Source organism: Oculina patagonica, chromosome 2 (genome assembly GCF_052425735.1).
Source record: "Oculina patagonica isolate OP01 chromosome 2, crgOcupat, whole genome shotgun sequence".
Classification (NCBI taxonomy): domain Eukaryota; kingdom Metazoa; phylum Cnidaria; class Anthozoa; order Scleractinia; family Oculinidae; genus Oculina; species Oculina patagonica.
This window is the reverse complement of record NC_135759.1, coordinates 33,336,770-33,359,706: the sequence shown is the minus strand read 5'-3', so window position 1 is coordinate 33,359,706 and position 22,937 is coordinate 33,336,770. Positions and strand designations below refer to the sequence as shown.

Below are 22,937 nucleotides of genomic sequence, written 5' to 3'. Positions count from 1 at the left end.
TTTTAGAACTGGGTACGAAAGACACGATTCATATAAGGGAGGGGAGGGAGAAATAACTGTACCGCACCAAGTCGAGGCGCTCACACATGTCTGAAGTGACGTGGCGACCGCCATATTGTTCTGTGTGGTAGAATTTTGTATTTTTCTACCGATTTTCATTGTATAGTGGCGGTCTTGGTTGGAGTGTTATCATTTTTGATTCAATAATCATTTCTTTGTGCCTCTTTCTATATTTCTGAGAGGTTTTACCTGCCATGCTTACGAAATTCGAAACGAAATCGGCCAGAGTGAAAGGTGAGTAGAAGTACCATGTTTCTTTCTAATTCCCGGTCTAATTCCATCATGCATGCTTGCACAAAATTGCCTCTTTCAAAATAATACTTTTCAATGTTGTGATCCTTTTTGTTTTGTTCCCTTTTAACCCTTGTCACAAGATAATCTCTTCTTTACCGTACGACAACTTGTATAAGCTAAATTTCTTCTTTTACTTACAATAGCTAGCTTGTTCCATAGAGGGATAGATCTATGGTTCCAAGAATTTGACTTTTGTTGTTGTTTCTAAAGTGTTTACATCATGCTATTCAATCAGTTTTTATTTAAGAAGAGAGTACTGTAAGAACACGGAAAGCGAATTATGGGCGATTTTTATTTCTGCAGGAAAGTTGAGACTGATTATTACAGACTAGTGGGGTTCATTCTTTTTGAAAAAAATTTTCTGACACTGTGATTGATTTTATACAAAACAGTTTATTCAGTCTGAATTGTATCAACAATCCTTTTCTTTGGAAGATTGTTAAGTATTAATAATCAAGGCTTAGATGTACACACGTACATTTGCTAAGATTGTAAAAACTACACTATTTGAAAGGTTTTGCAGTAAAACTTCTCTTTGTGGGGCTTCTGTTGACTGGTCACTTTCTTAATAAAGTGGCCACAGTATTTCATTCTGACACCAAAGTAAAGTTTTTGTACTATGCATGGCTTTCCTTACTTTTAAGGGACTCGCGCTATATAGGGAAAACAACTGTCTAATGCACACGCATGGCGTAACAAAGGATACGCTGTGATCAGATCAGTTACCAATTTTTGTGCTTCCCTTACTAACAAATAGCTACCGCAAGCACCGGAGTGGAACTACCGCAGCAAACTGGAGTGGAACTACCGCAGCAAACTGAGAACAAACGTGATGCTTTTTCATCGCTTTGCATTAATTAATTGCGCCATTTTGCGCTGCATTTGACAGTTGTTTTCCTAGTGCATGAGTCCCTTAAAAGTAAGGAAAGCCCTATGCATATATAACACCGCACTAGGGTGTTTGGTCTCTATATAATTTTGTAAACTGTTTTTGTCTTCCTTGTTTAGGCATTGCCTTTCACCCAAAGAGGCCATGGGTTCTTGCAAGTCTTCACAATGGTGTTATTCAGCTGTGGGATTATCGCATGTGTACACTGCTAGAGAGATTTGACGAACATGATGGTGAGTGTGTGCATTGTGGTGGCAAAATGTTACAGAAACCTCCCTGTCTTAAACTGACAAGGAACAAGTTGTAACATGAGCCAGGACAGTGTAGCCTAGTTGTTGTTTTTATTTATTCCTGGGGGGGGCTTTTTGTGTTTTCCCTTTTCTCTTTTTTAAAAAGGGTTTAAAGGGGAAAAAAATAAAAAAAAAAAGAGTTTGATTTAAAAAAAAAAAGGACGTGTATGAAAAAATCATTGTAATAAGAGTGTTTTCTTAAAAAGAGGCAAAGGGTAACTCAGAAATGGCAAATTGTAAGAAGAAATGATGAAATGTTTATCACAGTAATCCCACAGTGACACCCAAGTTGACCAGACAATAACCATGGTTTTTATATTGTAGGTCCTGTGAGAGGAATCAACTTCCATAACAATCAGCCTCTTTTTGTTTCTGGAGGGGATGATTACAAGATAAAGGTTGGTTCTTGTACCCAACATTATTTATTTCCATATACTGATGTCATTATTTACATGAATGAACAACATGCATGTACAGTTGAACCTCAATTATCCGGACTCATTGGGACTAGGCTAAATAGTCCGGATAATCGAGAGTCTGGATAATCAAAAGTATGAATATTAATGAGCCAAAAAATAAAAATAAAAACAAGGCATCTGAAAGGATTCGGTGGTGCGGATAGGCAAAGTTTGCTAACTTCTGCATCCTCCGTGCATTTTTCCTCATTAAACAGAAAAAAAAAGAAAAGTTGCTTCATAATAGCGATAAATAAGCTGTTAACCATCCTCACAAGCGAAAATTCTGAAAACGTTGATCATTTTGAGGCAGTTTTTCTTGGAAAAAAGCGACCAAAACAGCCGATTCGTTTGCAAACCTCCAGGTGTTCCATGTGTATTTTCGTGATGGGCCGGGTGACTAGACGTGGTGCTAACGTGATTGAACTTTGTACGATGTTTTCAGTTTATAGAGGGATTAAAATATTCTGAATTTTGCCATTTTGCCTTGTAAACTTAAGTATAATAGAAGTAAGCAAAGACAGAAAGCAAATTTATTTGTGTGAATGTTTTTATTGCTAATGGAAACTGAATAAGGAATTTGCCTGCCAAAGTATTAAAAATGTTGCTCGATTGGAAACTACACATCACGTTTTTCCAATGTTTTTTGACAGGTAAAGCACCTTGAAAAAACATTTAAATTGTCGTAGAACTTAGTTATCTGGTCTTGAATGTGACTTATAAATATTCATGAAAAAATTGGGACCAGAGAAGGAAGTCCGGATAATCGAGAAATCCGGATAATCGAGGTCTGGATAATTGAGGTTTGACTGTACTCTAGCTTTTTTATTCAACTAAGGAACAAAGGTAAACCCATTATTTGTACTTTTGTAGATATGGAACTACAAGCAGAAGAAATGTCTATTCACCTTGCTAGGTCATCTGGACTACATCAGAACTACTTTTTATCACCAAGTAAGTAGAACATAATAACATATTTCCTCTTTTTACTAATCTGACTTGTACAAGTATTGTGTAACAAGTACATTTATTAGCGATTATTAGACAATGAGCCCAAGTTTTCTATGAAAAAAAAGTCAATGAGGTGCAGCCAAGTTGACTATCGCTTATAGATAACGAAGGTGAAAAGACCAAAACCTACAGTTTATGTATATGTTGCAGTTAATTTTTGATCTCAGTTAATTTTTTATTTTAACTAGTTAGTTTTTTTCTAACTAGTTGATTTTTTTAACTAGTTAAATAATGGGGTTAGGGTAAGGGTATCATATATTTTAAAAAAATAGTGGTTCACCCAACGTTTCCTTCGTGGCAAAGTGGATAAGGGGTTGGACAGCAAATCCAGAGGTTGAGAGTTCAAATCCAGTGCAGGTTAGTAAAAAGGAAAAATAAATAAATGATAGTACTTAGGGGAGCGGGATAACAGCAGATAGTAGGGGAGGGTTAGTAAGGATGGGGGGGGGGGTATGAGATATCAAGGGAGGGGAGGTGTTCTACTTTTTCTACTTATTAACCTAGAATAAAAAAAAACTAGTTAGAAAAAAAAAACTAACTAGTTAAAATAAAAAAATTAACTGAGATCGAAAATTAACTGCAACATATATAATAAAACCAAAATTAAAGAATAACCTTTCCTTTTTAAGAGCTAGGCAGGCACGACCATGTTCCATCAGCAATTAGCATAACCCAGTGACTGACTATCAGGCAAACTGGCAATCTGATTGGCCATGTAAGAATGGTCTAGTTTTTGATAGACTGCATGGTGCAAGCACAGTAATCACATTCTATCAGCGAATAGACAACGAAAAGACAAACAATTATATCAAGTGACTTCCAATAGCCACGGGTATATACAACTGTACTCCAATATGTACTGGTCTGAAGATGTACTACTCTGATGCATACCAGTCTTCTACAGTGTCAATACTAAGTGCTGCATGCTGTAGTTATTGTAATAAATTGCTTCTAAAGTGTTACTTTTAACATTTTGTTCACAGGAATATCCTTGGATAATTAGTGCTTCTGATGATCAAACAATTCGCATCTGGAATTGGCAGTCACGAACTTGCCTCTGGTAAGGCATACACTATTTATGTACATGCCTGTGTATCAAGAAGCGGGGATGTAGCTAAGAAAACACTAAGCCAGCTCATTAACAAGCCCAGCTGGCTTTTCTGGCCTTGGCAGCTCTAAAAGCTATTAAGTCTCTGTTTTCATGTGAAATTTCAGCCGGATTTAAGTTCACTTTCAGCCAGTGAAATTAGCTGTCAGCCGGCCCTTAGCAGCCCTTCATTTTTCTTGTCACAGTGTTGCTAATTAAGCCTTTTGGATAACAACTAGATTTAATTTTAACAATAACAGCCAATGAAAAATCAATAGTGAATCAACAAAGGACATTTATACAGTTACATGCTTAGTATGCCTGTCCCTGTTGGTTAACATTTTTGCCATACAAAACAAATGCAGTCAGACAGACATGTATACGTATAATTATGCTGGAGTCTATTTTAAGCTTACAAGTAATGTTTTTTTTGTTGTCTTTTTTTTGTTTAGTGTTCTCACAGGACATAATCATTATGTGATGTGTGCACAGTTTCATCCTACTGAAGACTTGATTGTGTCTGCTTCCCTTGACCAGACAGTTAGAGTGTGGGATATTTCAGGTTACTGGGTTTATTTATTTCTTCCAATTTTTGCATTTGTGTACACCTGTAATTAATTGAATCCAGTAGTCCTAGAGAACAATGTCATTTTAAAATAATGTACAAGAGTTTCGGTTTGAGTAAGAAGTACATGTGGTCACTGTAATTAAAGTAATTTAGAAATTTTCTAGTGCACTTTTGAAATGGTCATTGCAAAGGCAGTGATTGTGAAATTTCCCATTAAAGCACTTGCTTTAACTATGTCCTTATTTTAAATTCAGGTCTCAGGAAGAAAACTGTTGCCCCTGGTGCAAGTGGCTTAGAGGAGCACCTGAAGACACCTGGTCACACTGATCTGTTTGGACAGTCAGATGCTATTGTTAAGCATGTTTTGGAGGTATCGTATACGACCATGTGTTACTACAACTGGTAAAAATTGCCAGTTTCCTGCTTATTATAAAACTCCCTTGTAGCTTACTCAGTTCAGGATCAAGGCTCAGATTTTTCTTTGAGGTAAACGATGTCAAATGTGCTATCTTTTTAGGGTCATGATCGTGGTGTGAACTGGGTTGCTTTCCATCCCACCATGCCACTTATTGTATCTGGAGCTGATGACAGACAAGTCAAGCTGTGGAGAATGAATGGTAATGCAAGCTTGTAATCTTGATACGCCTTTAAAGATAATGATTCAAAGTGACTGAAAGCATTTGGGGTGGTAGTGAGAATTACCTGGTATCTAATTATCTTTATTTCATTTTCAGACTCCAAAGCTTGGGAAGTTGACACATGTCGAGGTCACTACAATAATGTATCCTGTGTTATGTTCCACCCCAGACAAGAACTTATTTTAAGTACGTGTACTGTATGTTCATGTACATACACTGTTAGTGGTTGCATCTAAAAAACTTTTTAAACTATTCAATTATTCTACTAATGGTGTCTTTTGAAGGGAGTTTTACATGTACTGTAGATTTGCTTGAATCTGTTATCCTACAGCCGTATCTAGATGTTCGTTTTACAATGTTTACATTAAACCATTCACAGGTAATTCTGAAGACAAGAGTATCAGAGTTTGGGACATGTCAAAGAGGTGAGATCATTGCGCGCATTGGGCATTATTTTGTAGTTTATTGACAAAGTTGATACAGACAGGGATTTGTTAAAACCTGTACTAGACATTTTCAAAAGACTCTTTCGGGATAAAAGGCTGAATTTGGCTTCTTTGTTCCATTTATTTTCAGGACGGGAGTCCAAACATTCAGAAGAGAGCATGACAGGTTTTGGGTAGCAGCTGCTCATCCTACACTCAACCTGTTTGCTGCTGGTATGTTTAACACACTTTCTATTTCCACATACATAAAACTATCTACAATGATCATGGTCATAAACATGTCAACAGATCTTCTCTGATTCCAGTAACTCTTCTTCCACACTTACTTGAAATATTTGCTTTACACTGCAGTTGTTGGAAGTGCACCATACCCTGTTCAGTGCAGTGTATTAACAATCATTTTGTTTCCTGTTAGGTCATGATAGTGGAATGATTGTCTTTAAATTAGAGCGTGAAAGGCCAGCCTATGCTGTCCATGGAAACACCCTGTATTATACTAAGGTATGCAAGGAAATTTACTACCAGTCAGTCTTCGAAATATAAATTTGTAAAATTGTACAATGTAATGTAAAGTGAAGATGAAGATGACATACATTTCTCAGGGATCCATATTCGCAGTCGTCCGGTCGTCCGAGACGACTAAAACATTGTATGGACGACCAAATGATTACATAAACTCGTCCGCTGGATGACTTAAGTTTGACTTAATGAAAAAAAAAAAACAATTATTAAGTTTTCTTATGAGTTACTTGCGTTCTGACCACTTGTCATCCATTCATAACTTTTCGAAAACAGAACATAATTTGCAACTTTCTGTTGCGATAAAATCATAATTTTGGCCGCCATCTTGGCCGATGCGGTATTTTCCATCAATGAAATCATTGCAGGCTCAGTTTTCAAGCTCTCAACCGCTGATATTTTGTACTGCAGCTGCATCCGCGAAAACACGAGGCGATCGCATCAGCTGATGTTTTGATGAAAATTTGCCGTTATCTTGGTCTGGCGCCGCCAGCAAAGAAAAAAAAAGCAATGTTAACACTTCAGAAAAACAAACCAAATATGAATAAGAGAGCAAAAGAGTTCTTTTCTTCCGTGGTTGCAGTCGAAGAGGCTTTCATTTGTGCCCGCATCATACGCTTCCGTCAACATCACAAGCCGCTTGGGGGCGTGATGTTTTGTGAAATTTGTAAACCGGCAGCCAAGGTAGACAAGTAAAAAGTCTCATTAACAAATACTTGTGAATCAAACTTTATTAAAACAGATTCGTTGTCTTGAAGATTTCATGTATACACAGTGTTACATACATGTGACAACAACAAAAAAGTCAACTTTTCATTTACTTGTTGTACGGTCGCCATTCTTCACTTTTGAACGGGCAAGTAAAATTTTGCCAGGGCAAGTATATCATCTTGCATACTTGCCCGGCTGACGACTTGGAGAAAAAATGAATATGGATCCCTGTATTTCTGAATCAATCTTTGCTACTAGATCTTACTTTATCTTTCTATCTAGCTCTATCTATGTCTCATTTCTGATTTTGTACTGTCTTTGTGTATGTAATTTGTTCATTTCTGTATTAATTTTTTTAGGACCGATATTTGAGGATGTATGAGTTTGGAACCTCCAAAGACGTACCAGTGATGCAGTTTAGAAGGTACATTAAATCAAATGAAGGCCTAAGCGCAAGAAACGCACTTTGTGTTTTGGCCAAATTTAAAAAATGTCACAAACAACTCCAAATTTCGCATGCAAGTTCGTTTACGTGTGCTTAACATTGATCTGTATTCAAATTCGCTGAATCTAGCTTCATTTTTTAGAAATTACGTATGCAAAGAACAAAGGCGTTTTGCAAAGCTTACGTTCTCCACCGTCAGCCAGCAGCATGAGTTTTTTGACACATCGCGTGTAAATCTTTCCTTCTAGCGTTATTTAACTGTCCGGGGAGGTTGAAAAACGTGTCAGAGCCATGATTTTAGTTCCTATCCACCATTTTGAGGATTCGCTTTAAGAAAAGGACTGGACTGAACACATTGTGACGCGATGTCACCTGATAGGCGTCACGTGAGAGGAAAGAGAAAAAAAAAATGGCCGTTTGTTCCTGAAAATCATTTGAAGCCTTTGGTTAGTTTTAGCGTAAGTGCCGCTGCCAGGTGGTTGAAGGACATCATTAAGTCTGAATACCCGTAAGTTTACAGCATCGCTCGAAGAACTGAGTGATGTTTCTGCCTTTGTTTTGTCCAACAGCGCTGTTTAGCGCTTCGGAAAAAACGTTGCACAAACCGAGGTAGTTTTGAGCCTGGCGGCATAGAGAGTCTAAAACAAGAGGTTTCTTGCCGGGAACTTCGTCAACGCGAGTTTTGCAGGATCCGCTTGGGTGCTGCCGCGACAAAGTTGCCGAGAAGTGACCTGGTTTTAGACTTTAAAAAATTCTTTATATGTTCCCCAGGACACCTTCCCTTCGCAAAATATTTTCTGTGTCTCATTAAATATTCATCAATGAATCTATCGATTCGTGCGAACGAAAACCTCATAAGTTTATCTTGTTTTCGCGGGATTTTGTAGATGTGTGATGATGTAAGGAGTGGAGATAGAAGTGAGAGCAAGCCGGCGGCACTCAACTGAAAGCAAAACTAGTATAATGTGACAACACGAGCAAACGTATTCAATCAACAATCAGTCTTTATTTCACTTTCACCTCGGCAAATTCAGTACAGCTAACGGTAACGGTAACAGAGTAGAATAGTCTTGCCCGAAACAACAAAAACTAGATAACTCCAAACAGACTGCAGAAAAAGCTAGCTGCAAGCAAACTGGCGTGAAAGCTTACTGCATTAAAAGCGCGATCTATAAAAGGTTGAGGCTGACTCTGATCCTAAACTTAACTTGAAACGGCTTAACTCCCTAATCCCTTGGGGTTAGTGTTAAACTTTTTTTTTTTTTTTTTTTTTTTTTTGCGTTAGGGCTAGGCTTTTGCGTTAGGGCTAAGTCTGTAACCCTAATCTGAAACTCTAATCCCGACCCTACGGCCTTGGGGTTACCTTTTGCGTTAGGGCTAGGACTTTAACCCTAAAAATTTAGCTGACTTCATCGTCTTGAGAAACAAAAGGTTTCCTTTATTAATCGTTTGTAAAAGAAAAGTCAAAAGACGCCGCGCAAGCAAAAACCTTGTCTTTTTGCATGTGTTATTTTTCGAAAACGAAGGAAAGACCAGCAAAATTAAATACAGGGCAGTGTTGAGCACACGTAAACGAACTTGCGTGCGAAATTTGGAGTTGTTTGTGAGAATTTTTAATTTGGCCAAAACACAAAGTGCGTTTCTTGCGCTTACGCCTTCAAATGTTTTAGCGAGTTCTTGAAAATTTTGTCCTAAAAAAAATTATTTAAATAAATATGCTTGTCTTAATGCATATCTTTCTTCGCAGTATACTTATGTTCTGTTCTTTTAATTGGTTACATAGAAAAAGACCATTTTTGGTGAATAATATGCTGATGTACACTGTACAGTTTATTCTGATAGTTTTGTTGTATTTAAAGCTGAATGCAAAGCAGGTCTTTAAACTTGTGCAATACTTGTTTTTTTGAGAGTAAATTGTGCATTGTTGTACTGACTAAAACTTTTTTATCACTTTGTAGGAATTCATCTCGCACCCCTGTGTATAGCATGTCTTACAATCCTGCAGAAAATTGTGTTCTCCTTTGTACAGTGAGTAATCCTTGTTTAAAAACCACCACACATAAAATTAATTATATTTTTTATTTGAACTTTGTCCAGAGGGTTATTTTAATTGACTATTTATTTTATTTTTAGAATGCAAGCAATCCAGAAAACTGTGTTTATGAACTGCATGCAGTTCCCAAGGAGATTGACAGCAGCAACCCAGAAGGTATGTACATATAGATTACTTCATAGAAAGTGCGACGTACGGATTTTTATTCACGAGTTGCAAAACTTTGGAAAAACGAACGAGTGAGCGAAGCGAACGAGTGAGTTTTCCAAAGTTTTGCAACTAGTGAATAAAAATCCGTACAAAGCACTTTCTATGCTGTAATTTGTTTATTATATATATAACGAGAATTCAAGCATTGTAAAGTTTACGCGATTTTTCATGTTAAGTAATACATAAACCTTTGAAAAACAAAGCAGGCAAATGCACATCGCTTTTCAAGCGAAACCACTTTTAATCAAATAAGAACAATTACTGCCGACAAAATCTTCTGCAAAAACTTTATTTAATTAAACACATTGCGTTACTTTTTGAAAGCAAAAGTTTTGGTATCGCATCGAGGAAGCGTCGCTACAGGCGAATCGACTAAACACGCAGGCGAATTTTGAACAAAATTGCGATATTACACACAAGGAGTCGGTTAATTAGGCAATAATTGCGACGCAAATCCACATTCAAAAATGCAATCTACTTTACCATGGTGTTCCCGAGGGTGCTAGTGCTTGAATATTCTTAGAAAGTCCGCGGATGTGTTGTAAGTTTTGAAGAAATTCTTGTCTTCGCTTTCGCTTATCGACACTTCGCTTGTCTTCGCTCCACCTTTGAAGAATGATTTTTATCGTTATAATCTCATTACTGTATTCTTTCGGTTTTGCTTAGCGAGTTCCTGTTTGCTTGCCATTCCATAAAGTACTCTAAAGACAAAGTTTTTTAAAGGAACAAACCGTGTAGCCATATTTTCAAAGCATAAACTGCCGTAGGGAACAAACTTGCCGCTCGCTGTTTGCTCAACCTCGTTGGAAACCATTTGAGTTCTCGTGCTTTGATTGGTTGGGTCGTTCCACTCTAGATGCTGATTGGTTATATTTTTCACATGTGAAGAAAGCTATACGCGAAGCTGATTGGACGTATCGCTTTTCTCACATGTGAAATATAGCAAATATAGAAATCTATTTGGGAGATTTATTGCCCAAAATTCTCGCTATATATGTGATAAAAGTAACTTAACACACATAAATTTTTGAATAATGTGGTTTTCTTTAGATCAGTTTTTATTACCGGTAATTTAACTTGCAAGAAGTCAAGATTTCTCTCATTTTCTTTTATTATTTGATATTTACTTCGGAGGGTATGGCAATAATGTATATTTGCATTCAATTTCAGTGTCTGAAGGTAAGAGAGCATCAGGATTGACTGCAGTATGGGTGGCTCGTAACAGATTTGCGGTCTTGGACAGGACACATAATGTAAGATTTACATTTTATTAAAAATTTGTTCCATTATATATGAGACCATTCTTAAATGTTTTCTTCCTGTATATTCTTGTATTAATTCTTTGAATTGTTGTGGTGCCAAGGTTAGGATGTTGAAATTCCAGTACTACAAATGGCCATTCTGAGACTATATTTACCTCGTGGACAATCATATATGTACTTGATAAACTGTATTGATTTAAACTAAAAACTATTTCATCAAAGCAAATCAGAACAAGTGTGATTGATTGAGTTTGTTTGAAATACTTATGGTAATTTGTCTTTGATCACTAGCTATTGATCAAGAATCTGAAGAATGAAGTGACCAAGAAAGTTCAGACTCCTGCTTGTGAAATGATATTTTACGCTGGTACTGGCAGCTTGTTGTTAAGAGACTCAGACTCTGTGACATTGTTTGATGTACAACAAAAGAGGTGTGTTAAAGATATACATTGTAACAGATACTTCTTTTGAATTGTGAAATAAACCATGTAATATTGTAGCACTTTACAGTCCGTTGGTCGGGCAGGCGGTCAGTCACAACCTTATTTGTAGAGGGTGGCACATAACATATAACACTGACAAATGAGTGCCCCTTGTCCAAAGTAATATGAATCCTTTTTGATCCCTAGTACAGAAATTGACTTTCCAATTTATGTCATTGTTTATTTTGAGCGCCACTTGTAGAGACAAGAACTGCATTTTGAAGCATCTTTGCATCTAATTTCGCTTGCTTGTTTCTGTAGGTCATTGGCATCTGTCAAAGTGAACAAGGTGCGCTATGTGGTGTGGTCTGCTGATATGGCCCATGTTGCTCTGTTAGGAAAACACGGTGAGTCTAAAATGGCTTTTAGTGGTCACTACTCAGAAATTGAATTCTAAAACATGTAGCTATTGGCTTTTGACAAAAGTGCAAAAATAATATAGTAGAGGGGGATAGGGGGCGGGAGCCCGGGAGAAAAGGGGCGGGAAGCGGGAGGAGAGAGGGCGGGAAGCAGGAGGAGAGAGGGTGGGAAGCGGGATTCTTAAGGTTGCGGGAACCGGGAGAAAACGAGTAAAATTTCGCAACATTTCGTTATATTTCGCAATGGACATGGAACACACAGGAGAGAACAGCTACTGAAAGGTACGGGAAGCGGGAGTAAAAAGTACGGGAGGCGGGAGATTCAGACCCCCCCCCCCCCACAATATAGATTCAGTTGATCAGTTTTTTGACAATCTTGTTCTCTTTCTGTCTGTACATTTTGTTTTTAACAATAATTGTGCAGTCAGCAATGTTTTGTACTGTATAAAAAGGTAAACACAACTTTCTCCTATTTAATTTTTGCACAGTTGTTGCAATCTGCAATAGAAAGCTGGAATGCCTTTGCACCATCCATGAGAACATCCGTGTCAAGAGTGGTGCCTGGGAAGAAAATGGCGTGTTTGTCTACACCACGAGCAACCACATCAAATATGCATTAACTAATGGGTAAGTAGACAATGCGTTGTACCTTTCTTTTACTAAATAAAACTGCTGGAGCAATTTGTGGTCATAGCTTAAAATATAAAAATACTTAAAACATATTTTAAAAAATATAAAATGACACTCTAAATTTTCGATCGCCTTCTGCGGTCTTCTTCAGAGAATGATGGCTTTTTGCAAGGTTTGCAGAATTTTAATAAGCCACATTGACGTTATTGAACCCGTTTAAACGCTGTCTTGATGTTTTCTCAGCTTCTTTTACTATTGTCTTAACTGGAGAAATCACAAGATAGTCCACTTTGAATAACCGTTATTAATTTATTTTTCTTGCATTATAGTGATCATGGGATCATCCGAACACTTGATCTCCCTATCTACATCACTAGAGTTAAGGTGAGTTTGTTTTCAAAGAAACATTTTTTATGAGATTGTTTGTTCAAAGACTATTACAGTTTGGAAATTCCATATAATAAAATTATTGTCAGTTGCAATTTGTTCAAGATTACAAATAGTGAGTAATGATGCTTGAAATAATGGAACAAGCTTATAAATAAACGTGTTATTGGATTATTCAGGGAAGCAGTGTGTACTGTCTTGACCGAGAGTGCAAAACTAGAGTTCTTGGAATTGATCCTACAGAGTTTAAGTTCAAACTGGCCCTGATCAACCGCAAGTATGATGAGGTAAGTTATATTTAACAACAAATAATGGTAATCAAAATTGGAATGATCTTTTCCAGTTTTGGTCAAAGTGAACAGTGTTTTGGTTGGTTAATGGATGTCCAGCAGTTGTTCAAAAACGTGTCAAATAATTTGTCTTATTAATATATTAGAGTAAGGAGGTTATTTCATACAATTATTATTATTTAAAACAACACTGTTGATGCATTATACTTCTATTTCATTAGGTTCTCCACATGGTACGAAATGCAAAACTAGTTGGACAGTCCATCATCTCCTACCTGCAGAAAAAAGGTTATCCTGAGGTATGCAATTAGAATTGTTAAACTGTATTTGCCACCTATTTTTAAAGCTTTAGCTGTGTTCTTTTAACCATTGATGTTAATTTTGGTTATGTTTTGTGCTATTCTTTTATTCAGGTTGCCTTGCATTTTGTCAAAGATGAAAAGACTAGATTTGGATTGGCCTTGGAATGTGGTAACATCGAGGTAGGTGTATGCTGTCCAATGTTTTTGATGTACAATTTTATTTCAAGGAGTTGTTCTGAAGCAGAATTGTTTGATAAGCTGGTCAGAATTTAAAGAATTTTGTTTTTGATTCAATTTTGTAAAATTTATCGAAAGCAGGTTGTTTGTTTGTTTATTATTTTTCTGTTCTTGTATTGACAGGTTGCACTGGAAGCAGCTCGAAGTCTGGATGATAAGGGATGTTGGGAGAGACTAGGAACTGCCGCACTGACACAAGGAAACCACCAGGTACATGCTTATATGTAAAGTTATTCTTTTAGGTTGCTAAATACACAATAATTCAAATAAATAGACTGTATTGGTTTTGGTTTAGAAAAAAGAAATAAATTTGCGAGTCATTTGTTTGTGAAGTCCAGTTTGATTCTTATAGACTGGTTGATGTTTCTTGGCTCGCTAGATAAACTGAAGTCTTACTCACCTGGTGTGCTGGCTCATAGTACACTGGGTCTTCAGGCTTCAATATTACTATTCATTCAAAACTTGTAGCTCACTGTTCAAAACAAGGGTTTGAATCTTATCACCTTCCTTGTCTGACTTTACTTAATCTCCAGAGTACTCAGGATATCAAGTATAATTATTTAATTGCAAAGGAAATAGATGGTAATCCAATAAATTATTTATAATTATGCAAGTTATTTTATATAATACAGTAATTATAGTCGCATTAGAAATTCCAAATTGAACAAAGACTTGTTAAGAATCTCAACTGGTAGGGCTTACCAGTTGGCTATTTACAAAGTGTGTCTATCAACTTGGGACTGCAGCAAGCAGTAATAATAATATAATTATTCTGAACAGTGACCCAATTAGTTTTTAGCCAATACAAGCTCATATACTGTACATGTTCATGTCATCATTCAACAGGTGGTAGAAATGGCATACCAAAGAACAAAGAACTTTGACAAGTTGTCTTTCCTCTATCTCATCACTGGCAATCTGGAGAAACTCAGCAAGATGACAAAGATCGGTATGTTAGCATTTTCATTATAATTATCACAAATTGTTCATTAGTTTGATGACTTTTTGTTATAGTAACTGGTCAAGTCAACATGTGACCATGTTGAGGATTTTTTTTATTTCCAGCTGAAATCCGCAAGGACATGAGTGGCCAGTACCACAATGCATTGTACACTGGTGATGTGGAAGAAAGAATCAAGATCCTAAAGAGTCTTGGTCAAGGTAAGTCGTTTCTCTTTCTGTGTTGTTTAAATTAATTTCTTTGTTGTTTAAAACTCACTGGGAGGATACTTTTGATGTCGTTGGGTCTTGGGATTAATTTAAAATAGGTAAAGTTAGTGATGATACAATCATGATTATCATTGCTTTTTTGCTTGTACAGTAAAAACCCGCGTATAAGAACCTAGGTTTTTTCAAGTTAGCCTAAACAGGTTCTTATATAAATAGTATTTAGTGTAAAATTAGGCTAACTAGGTTCTTAATTAGGTTCTTAACTTTTGTTCAAGAAATAAAGTAGAATTTTTAAATGATCTGGTCTTTAATGTCCAATAACAGTATTCTTGGAGACTTCGGTAAGCAAAATACTATACTATGCTGTAACTATAATGTGTACAGACTGTGTTATAAATATATTTTTGAGAAGATTTTTTAATTCTATATTTTTGAGAAGATTATTTTTTCTTTTTTTTTTGAAAATAAGAACCTGTTTTAGAATTTTAGCCTAAAATGGTTATGTGAAGGGTGCTTAAAAATGAAATTTTAGCCTAACAGGTTCTTAAATGTTAGGTTCTTATACGCGGGTTTTTACTGTATTTTGGTTCAGGCTCATTGGCCTACTTGACAGCAGCTACACATGGTCTGTCAGAGGAATGCCAGGAGGTCAAAGACACATTTGATCTTGACCCAGAGACTGTGAGTAAAGTTTAAATTATTGTTGTTATTTGCAGTTTGTTTTTGGTTTGAAATCTTATGAACCAGTTTAACATTTGTTTTGATTGTCTCATATTTATTATTTCTTTTCCATACAGCTCCCCCTGTCAACCCAAGTGCCAAGTTGTTACAACCTCCCCTGCCAGTCCTACAGAATGAGGGCAACTGGCCCCTGCTTACTGTGGCTAAGACCTTCTTTGAAGGAGCCATGGCTGCAAAAGGTGAGATGCAAGAAGAAAGAACTTCAAGGCAATTATAATAAAAATATAATTATATGGAGCGGCCACATGCATGATGCAATGCCAACTATCACCCAGTCATGCACAACAATACAGTTATTTTTACCCTAATTTTTGCAATATCGTAGCATCCACTTTGGGGACAATTAGTTTCTTAAAGCCAACACTGTTGTTTCCGAATTTATGTTAGGCAGGGTGTTGGTACAATTCACTAGCATCAACTGTTTTTTTGCTGTCCCAGAACAAGTAACATTTGCAAATCTGTTAGTTATTGTAGGTCAGTTTATTTAATGGTAGTAACATAGAAATCTCTAGAGAAATTTCGTGTGACTGTGTAGCGCATATAACTAGTGAATTGAAAACGATAATTAAAACGAAAAATGCGCTTGATGGTAGTATAATGTTTCCATACGTTTCGGGGCTACTGCCCCTTCTTCAGTGGAAAATGTGAAATGCCATCTCATTATTTAATGGTAGACCAACATGTACTATACTATATAGCTAAAGGCCCCGAGCTTAATATTTATCAAGTAAAACGTTTGCTGTGCCCTGATTAGGGGAATATTAAATGTGCAAAAGGAAATTTTGAACTGATTGTATTTATCTCTGAATGACAGCTGGTGGTGGAGCTGCCGCAGCAATGGTAGCTGCAGACATGGACGAGGGTGCTGGAGAAGGCTGGGGAGAGGATGCAGCTCTTGTAATTGACGAAGGTAAAGTATTAAGCTAATTTGCTACTTGGTATGGGGGTAATAGAATATCATTTTTACTGTTCTGCTTTTCGTAATTACAGAAGGAGGATTCGGCGAAGACTTGGATGGAGACATTCTTGGAGGAGATGAAGAGGGTGGTGGATGGGATGTTGGAGATGAGGATCTGGTACTCCCTCCTGATTTGGTAAGCCTTTGCAAGAAGCTTTTAACATTTTGATATTCTACTTAATGCAGAAGCCAGAACCTAATAATTTAGCCTGCTGGTGATGTGTTTTCTGAACATCTGATGTTTTGCTTAATTACCAGGATGTTGGCCTAGCAGCTGGTACTGGAGATGAAGGCTACTTTGTACCTCCTGTCAAGGGAACAAGCCAGTCTCAGGTGATTACGAAACTTAAGCATTAAATGTTTTTTTTTTTGTATACATTTGTCTAAAGAACTAGTCATTGACTCTTGTCAACAGGTGTGGTGTACCAATTCCCAACTTGCTGTTGATCATGTCCTGGCTGGATCCTTTGAAAGTGCTATGAGGGTGAGTTTTGATTGTTTTTGCTGCTATTGGTGTAGTGTAGCTGACAAACTTCAATCTGTTGCAATAAATGTCAGGCACTAAAAGAAAGTAACAATGTACATTTTGTAATTGTATGATTAAACATTGAATCAACAATGATTAGTGACGGAGGTTTTTTTTAAAAAAACAACTTAAGAACTTAACTGGAAATTTTGCAACACTGTCAAGCATTTTTGTAACCAATTGATGCTTTGCACTAAGAGTTAGAGCTGTATGTTTAGCTAGTATATTTCTTGTCATCATTGAATTGTTATTCTATATTATGTCTGTAAATAGTTTAACCAATTTTAACCGATTTTAACATTTATTAGGATATTTCGATTTTGTTATTTTTCTTTTACTTTAAAGTGTCCCCATTTAGTGGTTTTATTACTGCTATTTTAGTTTTTTGACACTCAAATAAAGGTTTTATTATTATTATTATTACCAATGAAAGCAATGCGAGTCACGGTGTTTCCAGTTTGAGTTTGATAAGCTGGTTCAATTTCCTAGACTTGCTAGATAGATTGCAAGTCTTACTCACCTGGTTTGTCTGTTTGTAACATGCTGGGTCTTCAGGCTTCAACATTATTTTAAGTTATAAGCTTTTCCAATTTAAAACTGCCTCTAATTTTGGCAAAATGGTGTTAGTAGTATTATGTATAATACACCTGTAGCAGTTTCAACAATTTATAGTATAATTTACATTTTGTTAGTTTATTGTTTGTTTGATTAAGGAATTAACAGATTTTTTGTAAATTCTGTTTTCACAGCTTCTTCATGACCAAGTAGGAGTTGTTGTGTTTGAACCTTACAAGCCACTGTTTATGCTGGCCTTTGCTCGTGGAAGAACAGCACTTCCAGCAACGCCTGGAGGACCACCCTTGTTAGGACATCCGCACAGAAACTGGTGAGCTTAATGCTAATTGGTTAATATTTCATTGAAAAAAACATTAATTGTGGCTTGTGTACTTTGTGACTTTGTCAGTACTGGATTGTGGTTCACTGTGTATAACTTAATATTTACATGTTACAGTATAAAATTATTGTTATTATATTTTTAGAACTAAAGGTGTCACCATTGTTGTCTGGCATTCAATGTCTGTGTTGTGTATGTTGTATTAAATGATTTGTGTAGTTAACAGAGTAGTACATCTGAGCTTGAATACATCCATCTATTCTCATTCAGTTATTTTTTTTTATTTGTTTGTGTAGGAGAGAGGCTGGAGCAAAAGGTGGCCTGCCTGCAGTAGGACAAAAACTGAACATGCTTGTGCAACGATTGCAGGTTCAATTTTTATATGTTTTTTTTATGTGCAACTTGTAAAATAAACTACTGTGATACAAAATACGGACAAACAGTTATCCGGGGGGGGGGGGGGTACTCCATATAATGGCCTATACGGGGAGGCTCCGCCCGAAAGGGGTACCTTTTTCAGGCTTCAGGTATATAAAAGGGTAGCGATTTCACAAGTTTAGGTATACGAAAGGGTATGAAAATCCGTCATTTAGGTTTTTTAAAAGGCCTGTAATTAAAATATTTCGAACATACGCACTTTATGGCTGCATTATTTTAATTTATTAAGCGCTACATAAAAATGAGAAGAAAACGTCCTGTTCTAAGGCTGTCACATCTTTTAGGTATATGAAAGGGGTACCTTTTTCAGTAAAAGGTATACGAAAGGGGTACAATTTTTGTCAAAATGGTATATAAAAGGGTAAGGGAGCTTGGGGCGGAGCCTCCCTGTATAAAACTTTTTTGAGTGCCCTCCCCCCCCCCTGGGACAGTTATGTACCACATGTACATATCATAGTTCAAACCAGATCAATTGACTGTGTGAGTGAATAGGTTAAAGACAATTTACATGTAACCGTAATTGCACCATAACATTCTATTAGTTGAAGATCAGGACAAGCTTTTATAAAACTGTCAGACAAATAGCTTACAAAAGAGTCCACGAAAGTGTTCTGGCCTTGCCACTCAACACTACTAAACTCTAAATTGTTGTTGTATGTTAACAGGCTGCATATCAATTGACCACTGGAGGAAAGTTCCAAGACGCAGTCTATAAACTCCACGCTATTCTTTTGAGTGTTACTCTACTGGTTGTGGACAGCAAACAGGAAATCAGTGAAGCACAGCAGCTGTTAGGAATATGCCGTGAATATATTGTTGGACTTCAGATGGAAGTGAAAAGAAAGGAGCTACCCAAGGTAGTCCGACAGAACCTTCTTTTACAAATTTTGAGATTGATACTACTTGTATTCATAACAGGGTTGTTAAACTTCTCAATCTTGATTCCACAATTTATTATTAATTACATGTTGCACTTTCTTTTTTAGTCCACTCTTGAAGAGCAGAAAAGGATGTGTGAGGTTGGTATCACCTGTTTACATACAGTTATGTACACAGCACAATATTAAATGCAATGAATAGTATAAAACCCCCCCCCCCGATCTTATTCAATAATCATTTAGAAAAATAATATGGTGGTAACACAATACACCACTTTCATAATGGCAGCCAATTTATTTATTCTTTTATATGTATGTTAATTAGCCCTACTGGCCTCGTTTTAGAGTAAAAATTCTTTTGAATTTTTCACATGCTGACGAGGCCAGTAGGACGCTAATTAACATACATATAAAAGAATAAATAAATTGGCCGCCATTATGAAAAATAATATGTGGTGTATGATCAGTGAGTCAGAGAAGCAGCATAAATGTTAGTAGCTTATCATGAACTGAACTGTCTTTAATCTTTGAGCTGATAACTGAAGCTCTCTCACACAAGCCCAATCAATTGATCAATTGATCAATCAATCATCAATCAATCAATCAGTCAGTCAGTCAGTCAGTCAGTCAGTCAGTCAGTCAGTCAGTCAGTCAGTTAGTGGATATTCTAGTAGTCCCTTACAACTTGAAACACTATGGAACAGCTAGTTGGTCCATCATCAGTAACTGACAGTCTGTCTTTGTATTATTGCAGATGGCTGCTTATTTCACACACTGCAACCTTCAACCAGTACATCAGATTCTTACTCTTAGGACTGCAGTCAATCTCTTCTTTAAGGTGAGAACGTGTATTGTGTGCATATATGCAAATTGAAAGTACAGATTAATAACAATCCTTTTTTTCCTGAGGTTTAGTTTAATAAATATGTGCAAGTGTGATGTTTGGCTCAGCCAGAACAACTGTCAGCATTGTTTCAAATAGATGAGGTAAAGATTTGAGATGTGGAATTTACTAATTCTTAAAATAATTGTTCATAACAGCTAAAGAATTTCAAGACCGCCGCCTCCTTTGCCCGACGTCTTTTGGAACTGGGGCCACGCCCTGATGTTGCAACTCAGGTTTGTAAACAATCAAAACATCTTTTTAGATAGTAAACACAGTTGTACATAGCATGTTATGGTATTAACTGGCAGGGTTTTATATTTTACTTGTTAGATTCGCAAGATCCTTCAAGCATGTGACAAGAATCCAACTGATGCACATGCCCTTCAATATGATGAACACAATCCTTTCACCATCTGCGGAGCCTCGTATAAACCTCTCTACAGGTACAGTTTAGAAAAAAAAAACAGTGAACGGTTTGTCATGTAGCAACATGCCAAGTTAATTACGTACCCTTTTAGCATACTAAACATAGAGTTAAATGACTTTTCATACCTTGATTGCATGTTTAATGTCTATAGCTGGCCACTCATAAGCTGTATAGTTCATGTGATAAAACCTACCGGTACTTATTAATGGATACTCTCCCTCAAAAGTAACACTTCTCTTTACAGATGCCATTAATTTTAGAATCATATTTATCGAAGTAAGTGAGAAACACAAATATTTCAAACTCAGTCAAACTCAAAATCAGTTTGCATGGGAATAAAATATTAATAATAAAAAGAAGTCTCCATTCATCAGGGTAGAAATTTGTAGTTGCTTCATGTAGGTCTATTTCATTTGCTCATATTTTTGTTTGTGTTTATACAGAGGCAAACCACAGGAAAAATGCCCTCTCTGTCAAGCCTCCTATTGTCCTGAATTCAAAGGAACAATTTGCAATGTCTGCAAGGTGAGGTTCAAGACTTTCCTTAACTTAATGTGACATAATGTAACATAACATAACACAGTCGGGGAAACAAGTGCCAGTTGATGGAGACATCACTTCTCCAAAAAGTGACTGAGCCCGCAGTTTTCATCCCAGAAGTTGCGAAGCAACATGACGTATTTGTTCGTGCGATTGCTTTTGGAGTACTTGTGAACGCTTGCGATAGTTTTTTATTGAATCAAATTCTTCGGAAATTCTTGGAGTGCTTCAATGAAGATTTGCCAAAACAGGCACTTTTCCCTCCAACTGAACATAACATTAAGTCTCCAAACAGCTCTGATACATTGAAGTTATCACCCATAGCATTTTGGTCTGTATGCAAGTGTAACTCAGCCACAACAGGTGTTAGAGGTTTTGGTCCTTAATGGCAGCCCCGACTTTCAGAGGGTCACTAATTTCAAGCAATCTTGTAGAGGGTGTTGTCTTTATGTACCACCAAATTTTTATCACTCGCACACAAAAAAAATATGTGCAATATACAGTGCGAATTAACATTTTGAGCTACGAATTGCCAAAACTAAGTAAAGATTAACTGACACTGTTTGTTTTGTGGTTGTGCAGGTTGCTGAGGTTGGTAAAGATGCTATTGGTCTCAGAGTCAGTCCACTACAGTTCAGATGAAGTACTTCAAAGGAACTTAGTGGATACACTTTTAATTATTAGGAGATATTAATTACTGTGGTGTTGCAACGAAAGACTTTATAAAGAAAGAATGTAAGAGCCTCCACCTGTTAAGACAAAGAAAACTTTGTTCCAAGTACCTTCATAAGGTAAAAACAGGTGTGTGAAGAGTGCAACATTCAGACACTTTGTGGTACAAATCTTGTGAAAATGTAGTTTAAAAAAGTCCTTTCTGAGGGATAGAAAAATTGAACTGATGCTAGAAAAGTCTTGCTAAAACATACTGATAAAAATCAAATTACATACATTAAAAGCGAGCCTGAAATTATGTGAACCTGTCCTTTTTGCCTTTATTCCACAAAATGATTTATTTTGCAATTGCATTTGTAACCAAAAGTTCAGAGCTCTAGAACTGTTAAAAACATTTTTCAAGTTAGTGTACTGCAAGTGTTTAGTTTTACTGTAAAAAATAAATTGCAAAAAACTTTATATTAATTAAGGTCGAGTACATAGAGCCTGAATTGCTTTTGGTGTCAAATGTGAGAAGGGCAGTGACAAATGCTTTGAAACATGAGGGAAAGCTAGCCAAACTTGGCAATTCTACATGAGAAACGGTCATGCTTCAGAAAGTAGAGCATGATTGTTTCAAGCTTGTTTAGCAAAGTCCAGAACGACATCAACTGGTAGAGGCACTGTAAGGGATGCAGTGTGCAAAACAGCTGGAAATCAGGCCCACTGCAGCCATGACAGAAATGAAAAAAAAAAACGCACTTTGAAAAGAAAAATGTTCAATTAATATTCCGAATAACTCAGAGTGAGAGAAAAGTTGAACTTCTGGTGATACTCCACTGTAAAGTCACCATACATTTCTGAGTAAGAGTAGCATCATTGTATTAGAAAATAAGGTAAATTACAAGTCTGTACTACATTAGGGTATTGCTGTTCTCAATAAAGACCTTGATATGAAAAAGCAGTATTTGGTGATTTTGTGGGAGGCATGGAGGCCTAGTGGTCAGTTTTCTGGATAAAGAGGTTTGGGTCTTTGGTCTTGGATGGGGTCTTTGCCTTGTGAAAAACAAATCAATCAAAGTTTTCAATGGTCTATAATCTTATGATGCCAAAAAGTCTTGAAACTTTTGCAGTGAGGTTACCACTTCCTTTGCTTGTGGTTCCACTTGAGTTTTAACCTTTTGTGGTAATAATTTCTATGG

General features: G+C 36.6%; 1 protein-coding gene across 1 annotated transcript; it reads left to right on the top strand.

Moving 5' to 3' along the window:
• The first annotated feature begins 98 nt into the window (after positions 1 to 98).
• Positions 99 to 22,696, top strand: LOC144644250 (coatomer subunit alpha-like). The gene is made up of 41 exons (XM_078503700.1): positions 99 to 294; positions 1,363 to 1,476; positions 1,858 to 1,931; positions 2,862 to 2,942; positions 3,983 to 4,059; positions 4,539 to 4,648; positions 4,909 to 5,024; positions 5,172 to 5,271; positions 5,389 to 5,478; positions 5,672 to 5,717; positions 5,869 to 5,951; positions 6,154 to 6,239; positions 7,328 to 7,392; positions 9,372 to 9,441; positions 9,547 to 9,622; positions 10,847 to 10,929; positions 11,230 to 11,369; positions 11,682 to 11,767; positions 12,268 to 12,406; positions 12,739 to 12,793; positions 12,976 to 13,083; positions 13,308 to 13,385; positions 13,500 to 13,568; positions 13,749 to 13,835; positions 14,472 to 14,574; positions 14,691 to 14,786; positions 15,388 to 15,480; positions 15,593 to 15,715; positions 16,351 to 16,446; positions 16,527 to 16,630; positions 16,753 to 16,827; positions 16,910 to 16,978; positions 17,770 to 17,906; positions 18,212 to 18,284; positions 19,019 to 19,210; positions 19,340 to 19,372; positions 19,986 to 20,069; positions 20,273 to 20,350; positions 20,448 to 20,560; positions 20,988 to 21,069; positions 21,667 to 22,696. Exons 1-41 carry the CDS (start codon positions 255 to 257, stop codon positions 21,724 to 21,726), a joined length of 3,684 nt encoding a protein of 1,227 aa, XP_078359826.1. The 5' UTR covers positions 99 to 254; the 3' UTR covers positions 21,727 to 22,696.
• Positions 22,697 to 22,937: the final 241 nt, after the last annotated feature.

Excerpts from the sequence above, each read along its gene's own strand:
- LOC144644250 (XM_078503700.1), top strand. The coding sequence starts at position 255 with ATGCTTACGAAATTCGAAACGAAATCGGCCAGAGTGAAAG. Across the intron at positions 2,943-3,982 it reads GAACTACTTTTTATCACCAA|GAATATCCTTGGATAATTAG; the intron begins GTAAGTAGAACA and ends TTTTGTTCACAG. Across the intron at positions 13,386-13,499 it reads AGAAAAAAGGTTATCCTGAG|GTTGCCTTGCATTTTGTCAA; the intron begins GTATGCAATTAG and ends TCTTTTATTCAG.